The following is a 17689-nucleotide window of genomic DNA, read 5'->3' on the forward strand; positions in this document are numbered from 1 at the left end:
ATCACTGATTTTGACCATCATGGGACACTAAAACTCTCCACTAAGCGTTTAGTGTCAGCAGCTCTTTAAGGCAGAGTGACCCATCACACCTACTCAATGGTAAAGCAATTCTGAGAGATATTACTGCCTTTAAATTAAGAATGCATTTACAAAAAACATCATTTAAAAAAAATAAAACATGAAAAAAACCCAGAAAAATCTAATTTTTCTGCAGGTTTTCCAGACTGTTTCTCTGCATCTGTGTTCAGGAGGAACCTCCATCATATCAGAGGTGGAGACACTGACTGATATCTGATATTTAATAAAACACCAATATCACCAAACCTACATATCTGTCTAACCCTAATACTAAACTGCAGGATAAAAGCATGAAGAGGATTCCTATCGACATGACAGACAGGAACACTTGTGACACTTCAACAGAGAAACAAAACACCTCTGTGCTGCAAGAGTTCAGTTTACGCCGTTTAATAGTTTTTCAGCTTTGTGTTCGGAGGATTCAGACGAACCAGAAGAGAGAAACAGAGCAGCGTCAGGCCTGAAGTCAAGTTCACCTGGTGGGGGGGGGGGGGGGGGGGGGAGGAGGACTGGGACCAGGACAGACTGCATTCAAATGAGCATGCCATGTACACTCATCAACACTTCCAAGCGCACACACACACACACACACACAAAATTCTCCTTCACACACACGAACATGAGCAGACTGTCCAGATACACTGAAGTGAAAGAACATGTAATACTCTTGTGTAGGGAAACAGAGGAGTTTGAAATGAAACAGTGGCAGCGTTGCTCTCAGCAGCCGGTGGAGGAGCGAGGCTGCGTTCAGGAAGCTGCAACTGTTCAGAAACAGACTAGAAACAGACCAGAAACAGACCAGAAACAGACCAGAAACAGACCGGAGACGAAGCCTCTAGAAGTGCGAAGACGAGTCGACTGAGCGCTACGCTTCCCGGCACAAACGCCTCTGTTTCACATTAATGAACTGACAGATTGCTGATGTTTTCCCCAGCGCCTCATTGTGCTCCTCTCACACACATCGTTTTCCAAACATAAAGCACGACTCCAGACATTTTTTGACTCTTAGTTCCTCATCTCTTCCCCATTATGCCGATCGATTCAGACCAAAATCTCATCAGTTGTTTCACTACAGAGCTGCTTCTGTCTGGTTTACCAGGCTGCAGCCAATGGACTCTCCAAAAATCAACCCCAGAAGCAGCCAAAGCTTGTCTTTTTCACCACATTGACTTGTAAATATTCAGTTTATCCAAGACCTGACAACTTCCACTATTCATTTTGCACTACTTTACATGTAGACAGGCAGCCATATTCGACCGGCAAAACAAGTTAGTGCTAAAGCAACGGCCAAGGCATGACTTTAGATCATTTTAGATAATGTGCTTTGGGTGATTTTGGGGTTGTTTTTGGGGAGTCCATTGGCTTATTAGGACTGTATCGGAGAGCCACATGCCCAGGTAAGAAATACATTACGTATAGTGAAGCAATTGATTCGTTTTTTTTTTTGTCAAAATCAATCAGTATGATGGAAAAAAAATGTGTCCAGGTGGAAAAATGGCCGGAGTGACGCTTTAAAAGTTATCCATCTACCACAATCTCAAAGAAAGCAAATGTATGTAACTCTAAGAGCACCTTAGGTTCTTGTTTGACTCAAAATTGGATTATTTATTGTTGAACTTTTACAGTGGCAGCCATTGTAGAAGTCTTCCTTCATGCGTTTATCCTGCAGACAACTCACCCTCTTTTTTTAAACATCACACAGTAGGAAGTACAAATTGGTAAATTCACAGCACAAAATACTTTTCTCTGGACAATTTCTTCTAGTTTCTGACAGCTGAAAAAGAGCAAAAAAACGTGACTTTTCAAATTCCTCTCGGGGGTTGAGTGACAAGCTCAGCAGTAGTTCAGCAAGGGGAAAGTAAAAAGTGGGACTTCTACAATGGATACAGCTGCATACGGACTGCAAGTGGAGACAGAACAGAAAGGCTCTGTCCTGGTCAGGGAGTGAGATTAGTTCTGGTACTGAGGCGACACGGCGCTCCGGAGGCGTTTTTTTGTTTTTGTCCGTGAAGCGAACGGACAACAAAACGAGGGAGAGGAGAAACTGAAAGAATGACAGGAAATAAACAGACAGTGTGTTATCTCTCCTTTAAAAACCTTAAACCCTACAGAGAGACAGAGAGACAGAGAGACAGAGAGAGCGTCCCAAAACTAAACAAAAAAATAAATGATTAAAACAAAATAATATATATATATATAATTAGAATAAGTCAACAGGGGGAGAGTTTGCGGTTTGGCGCAGTCAGTCCAGGCAGTGCTGAGAGAGGGGTGCGTTTGGCGGCCTGATGTTTGTTCTGATTTGGGACTGGATGGGCGGGGTTACAAGGGGGGTTTTTGTGAAACAGCACGCCTCTATGAGACCAGGACGCCCCCCCACACCCCTCCCACTCCCACCCCCCCCTTCCTTGTCATGGAGGTGCAGGGTGGAGAGAGAGAGGGGGGGGAGGGAGTCTTCCTCTTCTCTCTTGTGTCTCCCTCCTCTCTCTCAGTCCAGCTCGATGGGGCTGCTGTCCTCCTGGGCCTCCTCGCCCGCCTCCTCGTCTTCGCCCGAGCCCATCAGGCTGTTCAGCAGGTTACCTAGGGGACGCAACGCCGTGACATCATCAGTCCTTAAATCTCCAAAATCAGATCATTCCTGTCTCCTATTGATTTACATAAGGTCATACATGCATTTATTTTCTCCCGCCTCGACTACTGCAATGCACTTTGTCAATAAGGCTGATTATAATTACCCAACCAACTCGTTATTTACGAATTCATATGCCTTAAAATTTATGGACCTAGTAGACTTTAAAACTCTACAAATAATGTTTAGAGCTAAAGACAGAACACTTCCTGACTGTATCCAAGGGTTGTTTTCAATGAGGGAGAGCAGGTATCCATTCAGGGGAAATTATATGTTTGAAAAAAGAGGGTAAGGACAAATGTAAAAAAATAGATGTGTAACAGTTAAAGGGGTCAAATTATGGAATAGTTGTAATAATGAACTAAAATAATGTAGTAATATGTGTAAGTTTAAGAAGATGTTCAAAAACATTACATTTGAAAGATACAAAAGCTGCGACCAACACTGAGAAATGAATGACAATTATGAACTGTCTTTGTTTTGTTTATCTGTTTCTGTTTTATGATGTTGTGTTTCGTTAGTAAATTTATCTATTTATTTATATATTTATTTTTATAATTTCTTTTTTTGTTTGTTTTGTTTCACAGCTATTTTGGGTAGAGCAAGGATAATGTTTTGTTAAGTATTAAGGGTAGGCACAGTAAGCTTAGGCTTCAGCCTACACCTTTTTTTTTCCGGTCAGACAATATAATGTTAATATAATAATATAATGTTTATTTTGTTTTATTCTTGATGATTTAGTATTATTTAAATCACTTTCATAACTGTATTAGTTGATATTGTGTATAATTGACCAGAAAAAAATAAACTAACTAACTAACTAACTAACTTTATGCCGGCATCAGTCAGAGCTCCCTTCACTGACTCTAACTGGTAGAACGCTGCTGGCACTAAGAGATATGAACATATTACTCCGGTACTTGCCAACTTACACTGGCTGCCTGTTACATTCCGCATTGATTTTAAAATTCCACTTATCACTTTTAAAGCATTAAATGGCCTTGCTCCAAATGACATCAAGAACTTATTAACCCCCTATGTGCCTGGGCGTTCACTTAGATCGGTGGACAGGGCTCTGCTGGTTATTCCCAGGTCTCGGCTAGTGACCGAAGCTGACCGGGCCTTTGCTGTGGAGCAGTCTGCCTATCGAGATCAGACAGGCAACATCTTTAGTGTCTTTTAAATCTCTTCTTAAAACATTCTTTTATCAAAACGCTTTTGTGAATGTTTGAAAGGTTGCTGTGTTTTATTATCCCACTTTTGACAGTCTATATTTTTGGGTAACTTCATTTTATTCCCCTCTGTTTCATGATCTCTGTTTGTTTTTCTTTTGTTTTTAATTGTTGTTTTTTAATTCTTTTTGTTAAGCACTTTGTAACTTTGTTAAGAAAAGTGCTATATAAATAACGTTTTATTATTATTATTATCAGTCAGCACCCACTCGCTTGAAAATCAATCAGTGGGCAAAAAAACAGTGCAAGAAAACCACTTTAAAGATGTGTAAATTGGTTTACAAGACTGCTCTGTACTCTGTGTGATTTTTACCATAAACAAACAAGACTCTACTCTTCCACTCCTGCTGATTTCTTTACAGTTAGGCGATTATGAAACACTTGAGAATTACTTGATAAAAAAGCCAAACTCAGTGTGACACTTTATCTGCAAAGCTTGGGGGAACAAGTCACATACTTATAATAAGAATCATAATTATTTATAGAGCACTTTTCAAAACAAGGTCCCAAAGTACTTTACACGAAAAAGAGTTTCTTACAGAATCTGTTTTTTATATATAAACTGCAATGTGATGTACAGTATGGACGACTCTTATAAGCCCGTGCAGACTGAGCGACACCGAGGTAAAATCCACCTATAAATTATGAATGTATAATTTATTATCTCTACTCAGGTGAACAAAGTGCGCATGTGCATTTATCCTTCTGTTATGTTTTCCCTGGGTATTTTTCTGGAAAAATATATTGCAAGGAAATGCACAAATGATATATGGTTTATGTAATTGGAAAATGAATTATGAGTTCTTGCAATAAAAGTGTGGTTCCGCTCACCTAGCAGTCCGCCGTATGATGAGGACTGTTTGGGCGGCACTCCGAAGAAAAGCTGTCCTATTCTGTCGAGATACTGAGGAGGAGGAGGAGGAAGAGGAAGAGAGGAGGCGGAAGAAGAGGAAGAGGAGAAAGGAGAGGAGGGGGGAGGAGAGAGGAAGAGAAGGAGAGAGGAGGAGGTGGAAGAGGAGAAAGGAGAGGAGGGGGAGGAGGAAGACGAGAGGAGGGAGGGGAGAGGGGGAGGAGAGAAGAGGAGAGAAGAAGACAGAGGAGGGAAGAGGAAGAGGAGGAGGGAGGGAGAGGAAGAAGAGGAAGAGGAGGAGGGAGGAAGAGGAGAGAGGATGAGGAGGAGCAAGAAGAAGAGGAAGAAAGGAGAGGAGGGGGGAGGGAGGAGGAGGGAGGAGGAAGAGGAGGAGGGGGGAGGAAGAGGAGGAGGAAGAAAAGAGGGGGAGAGAGAAGAGGAAGGGAGGAAGAGGAGAGAGGATGAGGAGGAGGAGGAAGAAGAAGAGGAAGAGGAGAAAGGAGAGGAGGGGGGAGGGAGGAGGAAGGAGAAAGAGGAGAGGAAGAGGAAGAAGAAGAGGGGGAGGAGGGAGGAAGAGGAGAGAGGAAGAGGAGGAGGAAGAAGAAGAGGAAGAGGAGCAAGGAGAGGAGGGGGCAGGGAGGAGGAGAGAGGAGGACAGAGGAGAGAAGAGGAGGAGGAAGAGGAGAAGAGGGAGGAGAGAGGAGGAAGAGGGTTAAGACAATGACATCAGGAAATCAAACTACAGCAGCAGATACTGATCAGAGTTATTGATTAGGGGATGAATTTGTGCTCACCTCATTATACATGGGGTCCCTCTTCAGTGAAGGTTGATATTGCTCACACAGCACAGTGAAAACTGTTAATTTACCCCTGGGAGAGAAGAGAAGACGAGCTCATTATAATATGATAATGATCAGTATCCTCCCAGAAATCCTTCCACAGAGCTTCTCCAGTATTGATCAGAACCGGACGGCCTGCTCAGGTTACAGCTGACAACTTTCACTTTCATTTTATCTTTATATTTTTCCAGGTGCTGTGATGATCTAACTGTTCAAACCTGCCGTTTCTGGTCGATGTCATTTTCAAAAAGATTCACTGCTATCAAATTGCATTAGGGAACTACAATGACCATAATTCATTGCACCTATGACGCAGCTCATGGTATTGGTCAGTCAGTGCTCACTGAACAGAAACACAGCCTCATCACGTTGAGGAGGTGAAGTCTTTGTGGCTTTATGTTTATGTGGCTTTATTCACTTTACAAACTTTGCAATAAATGGGTTCATAGCTAATGCTGCAGTAGCAAGTAATGCTAGACTAATTATTAATTATTATTAAAAGCTTATAATGGGATGGAGTGCCGTGTCTGTGCGGATGTGAGGATGAACCACAGTGAGTCGCCCCAGTGAGACTCTAGATGGAGACTGAACATGTGAGCATGTGCTGATTTACTTTCACTCCAGGCCACTCCAATAATGCAGACCCCCATGAACTGCTGAATATTGCAATATAAACTACAATACAGTGGACTGTCAGATTTTTCGATATTTTAGATTTTTCAGCAAGCAAAATATTTAATAAAAAAAAACAGATGTTGTTGTTGAAGATTTGCTCTGTTTGAATAAAATATGTTTTTTTTACGATGTGCAATTTCATTTATAAACCAGAAATTCCACATATGTGATGAGGAGTTCACCACTCTGATAAAAATGACTGCAGCCTCTTAGTGGTAGTAGCATATAAGTAGTTCATATTGCAATTTCTGATGTTTTTTTATTAATTGTGCAGCCTGGCTCCACAGGGAGGTCAGAGGTCAGGGGTCAGGCTCTGGAGCTGGTAGGGGTTCAGTGCCTGGCTCAGGGACACTTCAGCAGAGCGGCTGCTCGTCTCCCCGCTCACTGTGAGAACAGCTGAACTGTCTGAGCTGTGAGTGTTAAATGAAGCGTCTCACCCATCCACTGCCAGCAGCAGAAACCAGATGAAGTTGAGGAGCGGCTGGACGAAGGGAGGGCCTTTCTCTATGGACGGGTGTTTCTCTGTGTACGTGCTGAACACCACGGAAGCACTGTTTTTGTTCTTTAGGCAGAGGAACCTGCAGGGGGTCAGAGGAGGAAGAAAGAGAGAAGAAGAGACAGAGGAGAGAGGGAAACGGCAGAAGACGGGACAGAAGGGGAAACGAATGTGAAAAGAGACGGAGGGTGAGGAGAGAGATCAAAGACACTTTGAAGAAACTGCTGACAGACAGAAAGCGGATATAACTGCAGGCCGACATGCAGAGAGAAGATACATCAATACTTTCTCCACTGCAGATACACATTCTGAATCCCTGACTTTAACTAACAGCCGATACGGAGCACAGATTCAATTTGCTTACAGTCACTGAACAACACAGACTGCTGGCAAAGTCGGAAATTGGAAATTCCCAGTTGGTCGGTCCTAATTCCAACCTCAGTGTGTTCCAGTTAAGCCCAGAAAAAAACGAGGGAAGAAACATGGACGCCCAGCCCAGGAGAATTACTTTCCCCAAAGCAAAACACTGTTCCCCATGCAAGAGCTAATGTTACATCAATGAGATTTAGCAGCTTTAGCCTGCTAGTTAGCACAAAATGTAAGTAGTGCAATTTACATGTTTACCACACTGGTGTTTTGATAGATATAAAGGTTATGAAATGCTGAAATTCAAACTTAATTGTATTTTGAAGTAATTGAGTGAGTGAATGAGTAGTGTTTTGTAGTGTTAAACATGTAAATTTGAATGTATTATCCTAACTTATCTATTTTATCTTTCTTTTTTAATGTCATTTTAGGAGTTGATCATTGTGAAATGTTAGAAAAACGAAATGTTAGAATTGCTGTTGTTTATTCTTACTTAACTATTTTTATCTTTCTTTTTTAATGTCATTTTAATTGTGTATTTTTTGTGTTTTATAGCACATTGAATTTGCCTTGTGTATGAAATGTGCTATATAAATAAAGTTATCCTTGCCTAGTGTTTACAGTGTGAGCCGCCATGTTGAAATGATGTCAGATAACTGCATTTGCCTTTTTCCAACAAGGAAAAAGGCAAATAGCATTTCGGACATGTCTGGAACACAACATCAGACCGTTTAGAAACACCGTACAAAAACTAAGACTTAGTATAGTTGGTATCACAGTTTAGTCAGATTTTTTTGCCTGACATGAGACACTGATCTGGGTACATCCTGAATATTGGGGTGACAGCTGACTTACTGTAGGACGGCCTGCGCCACAAACATGTCGACCTCGCTGCGGAAGCCCCGCGACGCCGAATACTCCACCAGCATCTGAGCGCAGCCCTCCCCGTCCGACGAGTGCAGGAAGTGGTAACGAGACTCGCTGTAGTTTTGCTCTGGACACACAGGAAGTTAAACGTGTTAGCCGGTAAGACGGGAACAGGAACATTCAGTCTGAGGAACATTCAGTCTGAGGAACATTCACTCTGAGGAACATTCACTCTGAGGAGCATTCAGTCTGAGGAACATTCACTCTGAGGAACATTCAGTCTGAGGAACATTCAGTCTGAGGAACATTCAGCCTGAGGAACATTCAGCCTGAGGAACATTCAGCCTGAGGAACATTCAGTCTGAGGAACATTCAGTCTGAAGAACATTCAGCCTGAGGAACATTCAGCCTGAGGAACATTCAGTCTGAGGAACATTCAGTCTGAAGAACATTCACTCTGAGGAACATTCACTTTGAGGAACATTCAGCCTGAGGAACGTTCACTTTGAGGAACGTTCACTCTGAGGAACGTTCACTCTGAGGAACATTCAGTCTGAGGAACGTTCACTCTGAGGAACGTTCACTTTGAGGAACATTCAGTCTGAGGAACGTTCACTCTGAGGAACGTTCACTTTGAGGAACGTTCAGTCTGAGGAACGTTCACTCTGAGGAGCGTTCACTTTGAGGAACGTTCAGCCTGAGGAACGTTCACTTTGAGGAACGTTCACTCTGAGGAACATTCACTTTGAGGAACGTTCAGCCTGAGGAACGTTCACTTTGAGGAACGTTCACTCTGAGGAACATTCACTTTGAGGAACATTCACTCTGAGGAACATTCAGTCTGAGGAACGTTCACTCTGAGGAACATCCACTCTGAGGAACGTTCAGTCTGAGGAACGTTCACTCTGAGGAACATCCACTCTGAGGAACATTCAGTCTGAGGAACGTTCACTCTGAGGAACATTCACTCTGAGGAACATTCAGTCTGAGGAACATCCACTCTGAGGAACATTCAGTCTGAGGAACATTCACTTTGAGGAACATTCAGTCTGAGGAACATTCAGTCTGAGGATCATTCAGTCTGAGGAACATTCAGTCTGAGGAACATTCACTCTGAGGAACATCCACTCTGAGGAACATTCAGTCTGAGGAACATTCACTCTGGGGAACATTCACTCTGAGGAACATCACTCATCATTGATTTGTTAGGTTTGATCTGCAATGTGGAAAAAGTTTTATAGTCATGATTGGGATCTGCAAAAACACAGAATCCAAGGCACAACAAGGTATTTTAAAGGCATGTTTTTAAGTGGGTAACGTTAAAGTACTCAAATGAGTTACTTTTAATAAAGAGTAACTTAATAAAGTAACTAGTTACTATTTAGAGAAAGTAACGTAAATTGTACTGTTATTTCCACTTGCCATATGTCTCTACTTATTGTATCTTACCTATTTAATCAATGTTTAGACTGATGGAATAAATGTCTTAGGACCATTTAGTAGTACTTTTTAGGGTCTTAGGTTAGTCTTAGGTGTTTTGTAGGTTGTAAATGTTACTGTATAATACATGCACTTTTTCATATCTAGATGTGTTAGTAAATATATATTTTAAATACTTTTAATTCTGCTTAGTGTCTGGGCCCCTATTCTCAAGCTTCAGATAGCTTATCAGGGTGTCCCATTTCACATATCTCCATTATGTCTCATATGATTGTACTTGTATTTTAACTGATCTGTGAATAAACTGAACTGAACTTAACGAAGTAAAGCAGCTAGTTAGTTTCAAAAGTAACTTTCCCCAACACAGGACATAACGCAGGGAGGGATCATTCAAAAGTGTAAACCAATGGGAGATCACTTAGGAAGAGAAGGGTTTTATTTACACCTCCTGGTACACAATGAAGTTGGCACTAAAGATTTAACATTTTCCAGGAAGTAAAGGTCATGAGATTTCGATATAAAAATATACAAGAAAATATGATGTTTGTGGGGGATTTCTTCGCATATATTGTCAAATATATAAGTGTATGGTATGATAGTTAGAAGGAGCTAAAAAAGGTAAAACAAATCATTTTTAATTTCAGCGTGACACCCTGCCTGCAAGCCATATTTCCAATTCAGGACAGCAAATATTTTAACTTGTGCTGGACTGATTCTTCATTCTCTGGCTCAGTGGATGACAGAAGAGGCTACCTGACATGACTGAACACCTCCTGACATGACTGAACACCTCCTGACACGACTGAACACCTCCTGACACGACTGAACACCTCCTGACACGACTGAACACCTCCTGACTCTCTGAAGCCCGGCTTACCTTTCCACAGGGTGACGGCCAGCAGCTGGTGCAGTTTGGGATGGCCCAGCTTGCCCGAGCCTCCTGTGGACCATTTGAGCGCTCTGGACACAAACGCTACTCTCTCCGGGGAGTTGGGGTCCATCAGGCTGAACAGCTTGGCCAGGTGTTCTGGGTAACACACACACACACACACACACACACACACACACACACACACACAGTGAGACAGCAGTTTATATCCCTTCTTATACTGTCCTCATAAAGCAGGAAAACATCATATAATGAGCGTGTTTAGATGCACACTACTAAACCGATCACAGTCTGACTAATTCCCTGATTATTCCAGTGTTTATGTAAACAGCACAGTGCGATTTCCTTAAAAGGTTAAAGGCAGCTTATTGCATATTCGGTGCAAGTTCACCCTTACTCTGATTTGCCTTTGTGGATTCATTTCAGTCATCCGGGTAGTAAGATATCCAAGAAAATAGGAACAGAAATCCACTGGACTTAAGATGAAGAGCTGAAAACGTTTCACCACTCATGTGATCAGTCTGATTTCTTTCGGTTTTTTACATCAGAGCACGAGCGCGAACATAACAACAACGTCCCTGGAGGCAGGAAACATGTAACGGCATGGTGAAGAAGGAGAGCGTTTGTTTTTGTAAACCTGAAGGAGAGCGTTTGTTTTTGTAAACCTGACCAGATGAAAATAAGCTCCGTGTGGTGCCATGTTCAAGATCCAAAACAACCAGAAGGAAATTTGAGTTTTGCGTCACTTCCTTAAGGAGAGAAATCCAACTATGACTGAATTGCTCAATTTCCCCAAGGGGATCAATAAAGTGCTATCTTATCTTATCTTATCACGTAAACTCGGGTTTTCCCTGTTATCACATTACTAGAGTGCATGGAAATTATTGCCATGAACTGATTTTTCCCAGTTACCAGGTTATTAGTGTGCATGGAAACAGGCTCAGTACGACAGCAGGGTGTGACACGTCCTTGTCTGCTGTCCTCATAAAGCAGGAAAACATCATGTGTGATGGAGGCAGGTTTCTCAGACTGTCATGACAGTTTATTGTTTTCATGCTTAAAGGCAAAGCGTACCTTGTAAATATGATTTCAGAATTTTTCCCAACTTGTTACGGTCAAAATTCAGTAAACATGTGATACACCAAGCAAGCACTTATTTCAGTAAAATGCAGACTTTTAATACCGGTTCTCCCTTTGCATGCTACCCCACAGTGGCAGTGTAAATTAATTTTAAAAGTTGACATTTTATAAATAAGTGCTGCTTTGTGGATCATATGATTTCTCAATCTACCACTGGACCCTCATAGCTTGCAAAAAAGTCTTAAATCATGAAACCATCTACAGGGTCTGCATGTTTAGCAATAGGCAAGGTAACATTAAACTGGCAGTTTTCACAAGAGAGTTTGATGTGACATAAAGAAGAGGATGTGACTGAGAGAAATAACAGCACACATCAGGACTAAATATAACCTGGAAATGCAGTTTGAACATCTCGTCACAAAGCAGGCGGCTGTGCAGAAGAAAGAGCAGCGTCTGAAGGCGGAAAGCAGAAACTCACCTAATATGTCATCCTCAACTTTTGTCTCAGATTTCTCCAAAGATTCTAGTACTAGCATGGACAGATCTGCTGCGCTGTTTTGCTGTGGAGGAAAAACAACCAGACGACTGAAGTAACTGCATTTTTTTTTTTCAAAAGCAATGTAAAATCCAGATAGTCACAAAAGGTATTTTGACCAACACATATGGTTGAAATCAATATCACGATAATCATAAGGACTTTTTTTCAATTTTGATATATAGCCATCATGATATGGCTCAAATCACTTTAAATAATCAAAGTAATGTTCATCCCATTGCACCAAATGGTAATGTTAGGTGTGATGTCAAACAAAACTGAAATGTTCAAATAATATTCCTACCACACCTCATTTTGTCAGAGTTTTTAAATAAAATGTGCTTGTTATCATCAGTTCAGACAGAAGAATTGTGTATCATCATGATATCCCAAAATCACCATATCATCACCGTATGATTCCACTGAAGGACGATAAATGATAATATTGAATTATCGCCCAACCCTACAACACCTTAGAGGCTGGGCAACTAGGCCTAATCATTCAATCAATCAATCAATCAATCAATAGGCAGGATGATACTGAACTGTGTGCAGTCAGGCCTGGAATGCAGAATTATTGATCTGCACCCTCATCTGAGATAGCAGAATACTGGTCAGTGACATACTGAGCTTTGAAACTACAAGGTCTAGAAACAAGTTGTTTTTTTGTTTATTTTACAGTTGTTGTTTGTCACCCAGCAATGTGACACTCAATCAGACACTCAGACAGAAGTTGACCAGGCAGTCTGACATGTACCTGATTATAGCTGAAGAAGAGTAGTGCGCCATTGTACATCAGCTCCCTGGCCTCTGCATGTTTGGCCTGTGACATATACCTGTTGGTGGGGGGGAAAGGTGTGTCAGACTCAGAGAGGGGAAGCTGCCATCAGGACAGGCAGCAGCCTGCTCACTCTGGATCCTCCCAGATAACAACAGTGCTAGATAATGGTTTAACGATCATATCAGCTAACCACATTTGTCAAACAAGACACACAATAAAGATACTGAGCAGTGAAATATGTGTATCTAGCTAGCTAACAGCTCCAGACTGCGGCGGTGCTAGTGACAGTCATACAGGCAGTTCTGGTTGCTGTGTGTGGCTACCTTAGCAAGCTAACAGCTAACTTAGCTGGATAGCAACAACACACAGGATGTTCAGGAAATGACAGCGGTTTAGCAGAACAGTCATAAGTTAGCTAGTTCACCGGTGAAATGTCTTGTCTAATGGCCTAGAAACACCGGCTGTCTACACCTTGCACTGGCCGTCTAACTGTGTGTTGCTAAACGACGTAGCTAGTTAGCTAGCTATAGTTAGCGGTCCCATTTTGTGACTTTAGAGGATTGACATGTACAATTATCCAAACAAACAGACGAACCGACGCGAGTGGGCGGGTCGGTGGTGCGATTCTACCAATCATAAACGAGTATCTTTAGCAGCAAGCTTGTCAGGCAGAATGATCTGGAACAGGCAGGCCTCAAAGCCAACTGACTATTCCGACTGGACCAACGGGAAAGGAAACAAGTCTTACCTAAAAAATAAAGTCCTATACATTTGATGTGCTTCATAGTAATCTCCCTTTTCTACGCTGGCTCGCAGTTTGCCTTCAACCCGCTGCACTCCGCCGCGGTTCCTCGCACTGGAGCACCTTAGGGACTCCTGCTCCGACATCATTGTTGCTCAGCAGCAGCTCTGTCCAGCCGAGTGTTGACAGTGAGAAGCCGAAGCGCTTTAAAATTACCCTCTTCGCTCGCCGTAGACCCACATGCATAAACGCCTACTATGGAAACCGATGTAATTGACAGCAACTTGTGATCACTTGTGATGACCATTTAGCAGTATTCAGTGGTGGAAGAAGTACTCTGATCCTTTACTTAAGTTAAAGTACCGATACAGCAATGTAAAAATACTCCATTACAAGTAAAAGTCCTGCACGAAAAATCCTACTTAAGTAAAAGTACATAAGTATTAGCAGCAAAATGTAGTTCAAGTATTAAAGTAAAAGTAGTGGTTTGGTCCCTCTGACTGATATTTTATTATGTATGACATCATTAGATTATTAATACTGAAGCATCAGTGTGTAAGCAGCATGTTACTGTTGTAGCTGCTGGGGGTGGAGCTAGTTTGAACTACTTTATATACAGTTAGCTAGTTTAGTCAGTGGTTCCCAACCTAGGGGTCGGGCCCCTCCAAAGGGTCACCACATAAATCTGAGGGGTCGTGAGATGATTAATGGGAGAGGAAAGAAGAAAAAACAAAGTTCTGATACACAAATCTGTTTTCAGTTTTTGGACTTTTTCTCTAATCTTTGATTTTTGCTGAAATATTGGATCATTTGAACATTTATTGAAATTAAACCATGTGAGGTTTAGAGGGAAAAATCACTATTTGGTGGAGCTGTTAACAACTCATAGACATCTGAAATGTGACCCGACTACACACTGCTTTTTGTAAGACGTCAAAAGCCAAAAAGGTTGGAAACCGCTGGTTTCATCTTTAACAATGTGTTGTATTTTAAAAGCTTGTTATATTATCCATTGTGTCAAATCTCCATCTGAAAAGTAACTAAAGCTGTCAAATAAATGTAGTGGAGTAGAAAGTACAATATTTCCCTCTGAAATGTAGTGGAGTGGAAGTATAAAGTAGCATCAAATGGAAATACTCAAGTAAAGTACAAGTATTTCAAAATTGTACTTAAGTACAGTACTTGAGTAAATGTACTTAGTTACTTTCCACCACTGGCAGTATTAGTATAGTATTATCCAATGGTAAAGAAGAGAAGCATGGCATATAATATAGCAAAGCTCCCTCTAGGACGATTATATTGTATTATACTATTATATTTATATTATAGTAATATACGGACGAGGATTAGAGCCACATTGAAATCTGTATTTGAGGTCTGTGATTAAAATCATAATTCAGAGATTAAAGTCATACTTCTGCGATTAAATTCATTATTCTGAGATTAAAGTCAGAACTCAGAAGTCTGACTCAGAAGTAATCTCAGAACTCAGATTTTTCACACTTGGCCCCAATCCTCTTCTGTAGTAATATTATATTATAGTAAACCGCTGTAAACTATGACATGTTCACTATAACATTGCCACAGGCACAGAATACGATAGTGATTTTGCATTGGGTGGTCACTCTTTCAGTGTTCAATTATCTCAGAAGTTTGGTATTTTTTGTCTTGATGTTGACTGGCTTTGTTTCATGATTCATTGAGAAATCCATTCTGCTGTTAACAAAACTACAAATCTGTTCTATTTCAGTGTTCTATTCCACTCAGATTAATTTACATAGGGAGAGCTGTTTTACAAAGCAATGCAGGAGACGCCTAGAAAACAAATACTGATACTGAAAAAAAAAAAAAGTCCAATAATTTGGTTTGTAGAAACAGTGGTGGAAAGATACGAGAATGTCCTACTCCAGTATAAGTACTGTTACTTTGGTGATATTTTACTTAAGTAGAAGTAAAAGTACTGGTGTAAAAATCTACTTGAGTAAAAGTAAAATGTGTATGATTTAAAATGTCCTCAGAGTAAAAGTTCCCGAGTTCCTCTTTAGAACAGAGAACGTTTTCCATGTGATTCTAAAAGGAGAGAGGACAGAGTTCAGACTGGATTCTTTTCACTGGAAACATTAGAAACGACAAAATAAAGTGCAGAAACAAAGTAAAGTCAGATTCCTCTTCACACTGTGAATGGATCCACAGCTTGTCAGTTTACGTTGATCCAGTTTCTGTTGCTGATGGAGAGACACAATCTGTTCTGTGATGGATGGGATTTAAAATGGAGTGAAGGACAAAACTGCAGGCAAAACTTACTTAAAAGTAAAAATTACTGACTTTAAAAAAAATACTCTAAAAAGTACAAGTACAGTCCAGTAACGGGAGTAAATTAGTTGTAATTAGTTACTTCCATCCTTGTGAACTTATCTTGGATGTTAGAGGAAAGGAGGAGAGTGTATTGGCAAGTTATTGTGGAAACCTCAATCAAAATAGATAAGAATAAATAAATAAATAAATAAATAAAGCCGGAAAATGTAATAAAAATTCACCTCCCATCCTAAAGCCTTTCTCTCCACTTTCAGTAAAGACCAAAAAACAACTCAAATTTCACATCTTTATTATAACATTTTACAAATTGAAAGTCACATACAAAAACACAAATATACACATATAAATAATAAATTAAAAAAAAAAAGACATAAAATATGACAAGGTCAAAGCTCCAGTGTTGGAACAGAGTCTGGTGAGGAGAGTTTTTTGATCAATGAAAACAAACTGGAAGCGCTTCAACTCTCCACAGTCACAAAAAATAAAAACAGTCAGCGGTGGCAGAGACGAGTCTGTGTGTGTGAACATGGACTGTCAGACGGAGCAGCGGTGAACAGAAACATCCAAGTACGGCTGCTTCCTCTGCTTCATTCCCCCCCCCCCCCACAGTTTGCAGAGCAGGACCCTCTGTCGTCCCTCAGCCTCCTCCTCCTCCTCCTCCTCAGTTGTCCCGGGGTTTTCCGTGCACTCTGAAGCGGTAAACACAGGTGTACTCCTGGTGGCCCCAGTTGGACAGAACCTGCAACTCGATGATCTGGAACGCTCTGTCGTTCTCCTCCTGCCGGGGGGAGGACAAACCACAACGCCGTTCAGACAAAAACATTCAGCATCATTTAACGGTCCCGTCTAGAGCGGGGGGTGATTTATCGTATAATATTGATATCGTGATATGAGGCTGGACTGTTCACAGTTTTGTCTAAGACAGCAATCAGACAGCTTCAGCTGATCCAGAATGCTGCTGTCAGGGTTGTATCAAGGACCAAAAAGCTCAGCATATAACTCCAGTTCTCAGATCACTACATTGGCTTCCAGTTTCTCACAGAATCAATTCTATTCCTTGTCCATAAATCACTGAACGGTTAGGTCCAAGATACTTATCAGATCTCCTGACCCAGAACGAACCCTGCAGACCTCTCAGGTCGACTGGTTCTGGATTACTGGCTGTTCCCAGAGTCAAAACTAAACATGGTGGAAGCTGCCTTTAGCTTCCATGCTGCTCAAATGTGGAACAAATTGCAAGTAGAGCTAAGACTTGAGACAATGCTGACTACTTTCAAATCCAAGCTAAAGACCTATTTACCATTGCTTTTAATTAATTTTCTTTTAAATCAAATTTATTTTTTATTTTTTTATTATTGTTTTTACTCTGTGTGCTTTTGCCTGTTTGCTTTTATAGTTTTTATTCTATGTGCTTTTGCTTGCTTTCATTGTTTTTATCATTTGTTTCTTGTGCTTTTGCCTATGTACTCTGTAAAGCACTTTGGGTTAACTTTGGATATGAAATGTGCTATATAAATAAATTTGCCTTGCCAGGATATCGTCTGGGATTTCGGTCAAAATCGTAATATTGTGAAATAACTTAAATGACACTTCTTCCTGGTCTTAAAGGCTGCGTTACAGTAAAGTGACACGATTTTCAGAACATGGCTTTACCTGCTCATCATATCCACATTACTGATTACACATTACTGAACACTAATGATTATTACAAATTTTCAAAAAATTCTCGTGTGTAAATATCTCATGAAAGCACGAATACTCATCCTCAAAATATCGTCACATTATCGATATCTAGGTATTTGGTCTAAAATATTGTGATTTTGATTTTGTCAATATCACCCAGCCCCAGTCCCATCCTTAATCTAAATGTGAACCAA

At 40.9% G+C, this 17689-nt stretch overlaps 2 protein-coding genes across 2 annotated transcripts in view; both read right to left on the reverse strand.

The window, feature by feature from the left end:
- Positions 1 to 444: 444 nt before the first annotated feature.
- On the reverse strand, positions 445 to 13673 carry get4 (guided entry of tail-anchored proteins factor 4). The gene is made up of 9 exons (XM_071513866.1): positions 13503 to 13673; positions 12731 to 12809; positions 11917 to 11998; positions 10347 to 10496; positions 8018 to 8156; positions 6738 to 6878; positions 5581 to 5656; positions 4768 to 4840; positions 445 to 2655 (listed from the first exon to the last, which is right to left on the reverse strand). The coding sequence occupies exons 1-9, from the start codon at positions 13643 to 13645 to the stop codon at positions 2564 to 2566; spliced, it is 975 nt and encodes a 324-aa protein (XP_071369967.1). The 5' UTR covers positions 13646 to 13673; the 3' UTR covers positions 445 to 2563.
- A 2783-nt stretch (positions 13674 to 16456) lies between these two features.
- The window catches only part of LOC139639715 (SUN domain-containing protein 1-like), a 35254-nt gene continuing 34021 nt past the window's right edge, over positions 16457 to 17689 (reverse strand). Inside the window, exon 21 of the mRNA XM_071513863.1 lies at positions 16457 to 16590. Coding sequence (XP_071369964.1) covers positions 16474 to 16590 — 117 coding nt within the window. The 3' untranslated portion in view covers positions 16457 to 16473. The remainder of the gene's footprint in view (positions 16591 to 17689) is intronic.

Source organism: Centroberyx affinis, unplaced genomic scaffold (assembly GCF_046629955.1).
Source record: "Centroberyx affinis isolate AG114_WGS23_722 - 3 ecotype Tasmania unplaced genomic scaffold, CSIRO-AGI_Caff_v1 ptg007590l_1, whole genome shotgun sequence".
NCBI classification, from domain to species: Eukaryota; Metazoa; Chordata; class Actinopteri; order Beryciformes; family Berycidae; genus Centroberyx; species Centroberyx affinis.

Bases quoted from the DNA above. Each gene is read 5' to 3' on its own strand.
- get4 (XM_071513866.1), bottom strand. From the start codon at position 13,645: ATGATGTCGGAGCAGGAGTCCCTAAGGTGCTCCAGTGCGAGGAACCGC. The intron at 11,999-12,730 runs GTACATGTCAGA...TTTCCTCCACAG, and splicing joins TCTTCTTCAGCTATAATCAG to CAAAACAGCGCAGCAGATCT. The intron at 8,157-10,346 runs GTAAGCCGGGCT...CTGTGTGTCCAG, and splicing joins GGCCGTCACCCTGTGGAAAG to AGCAAAACTACAGCGAGTCT.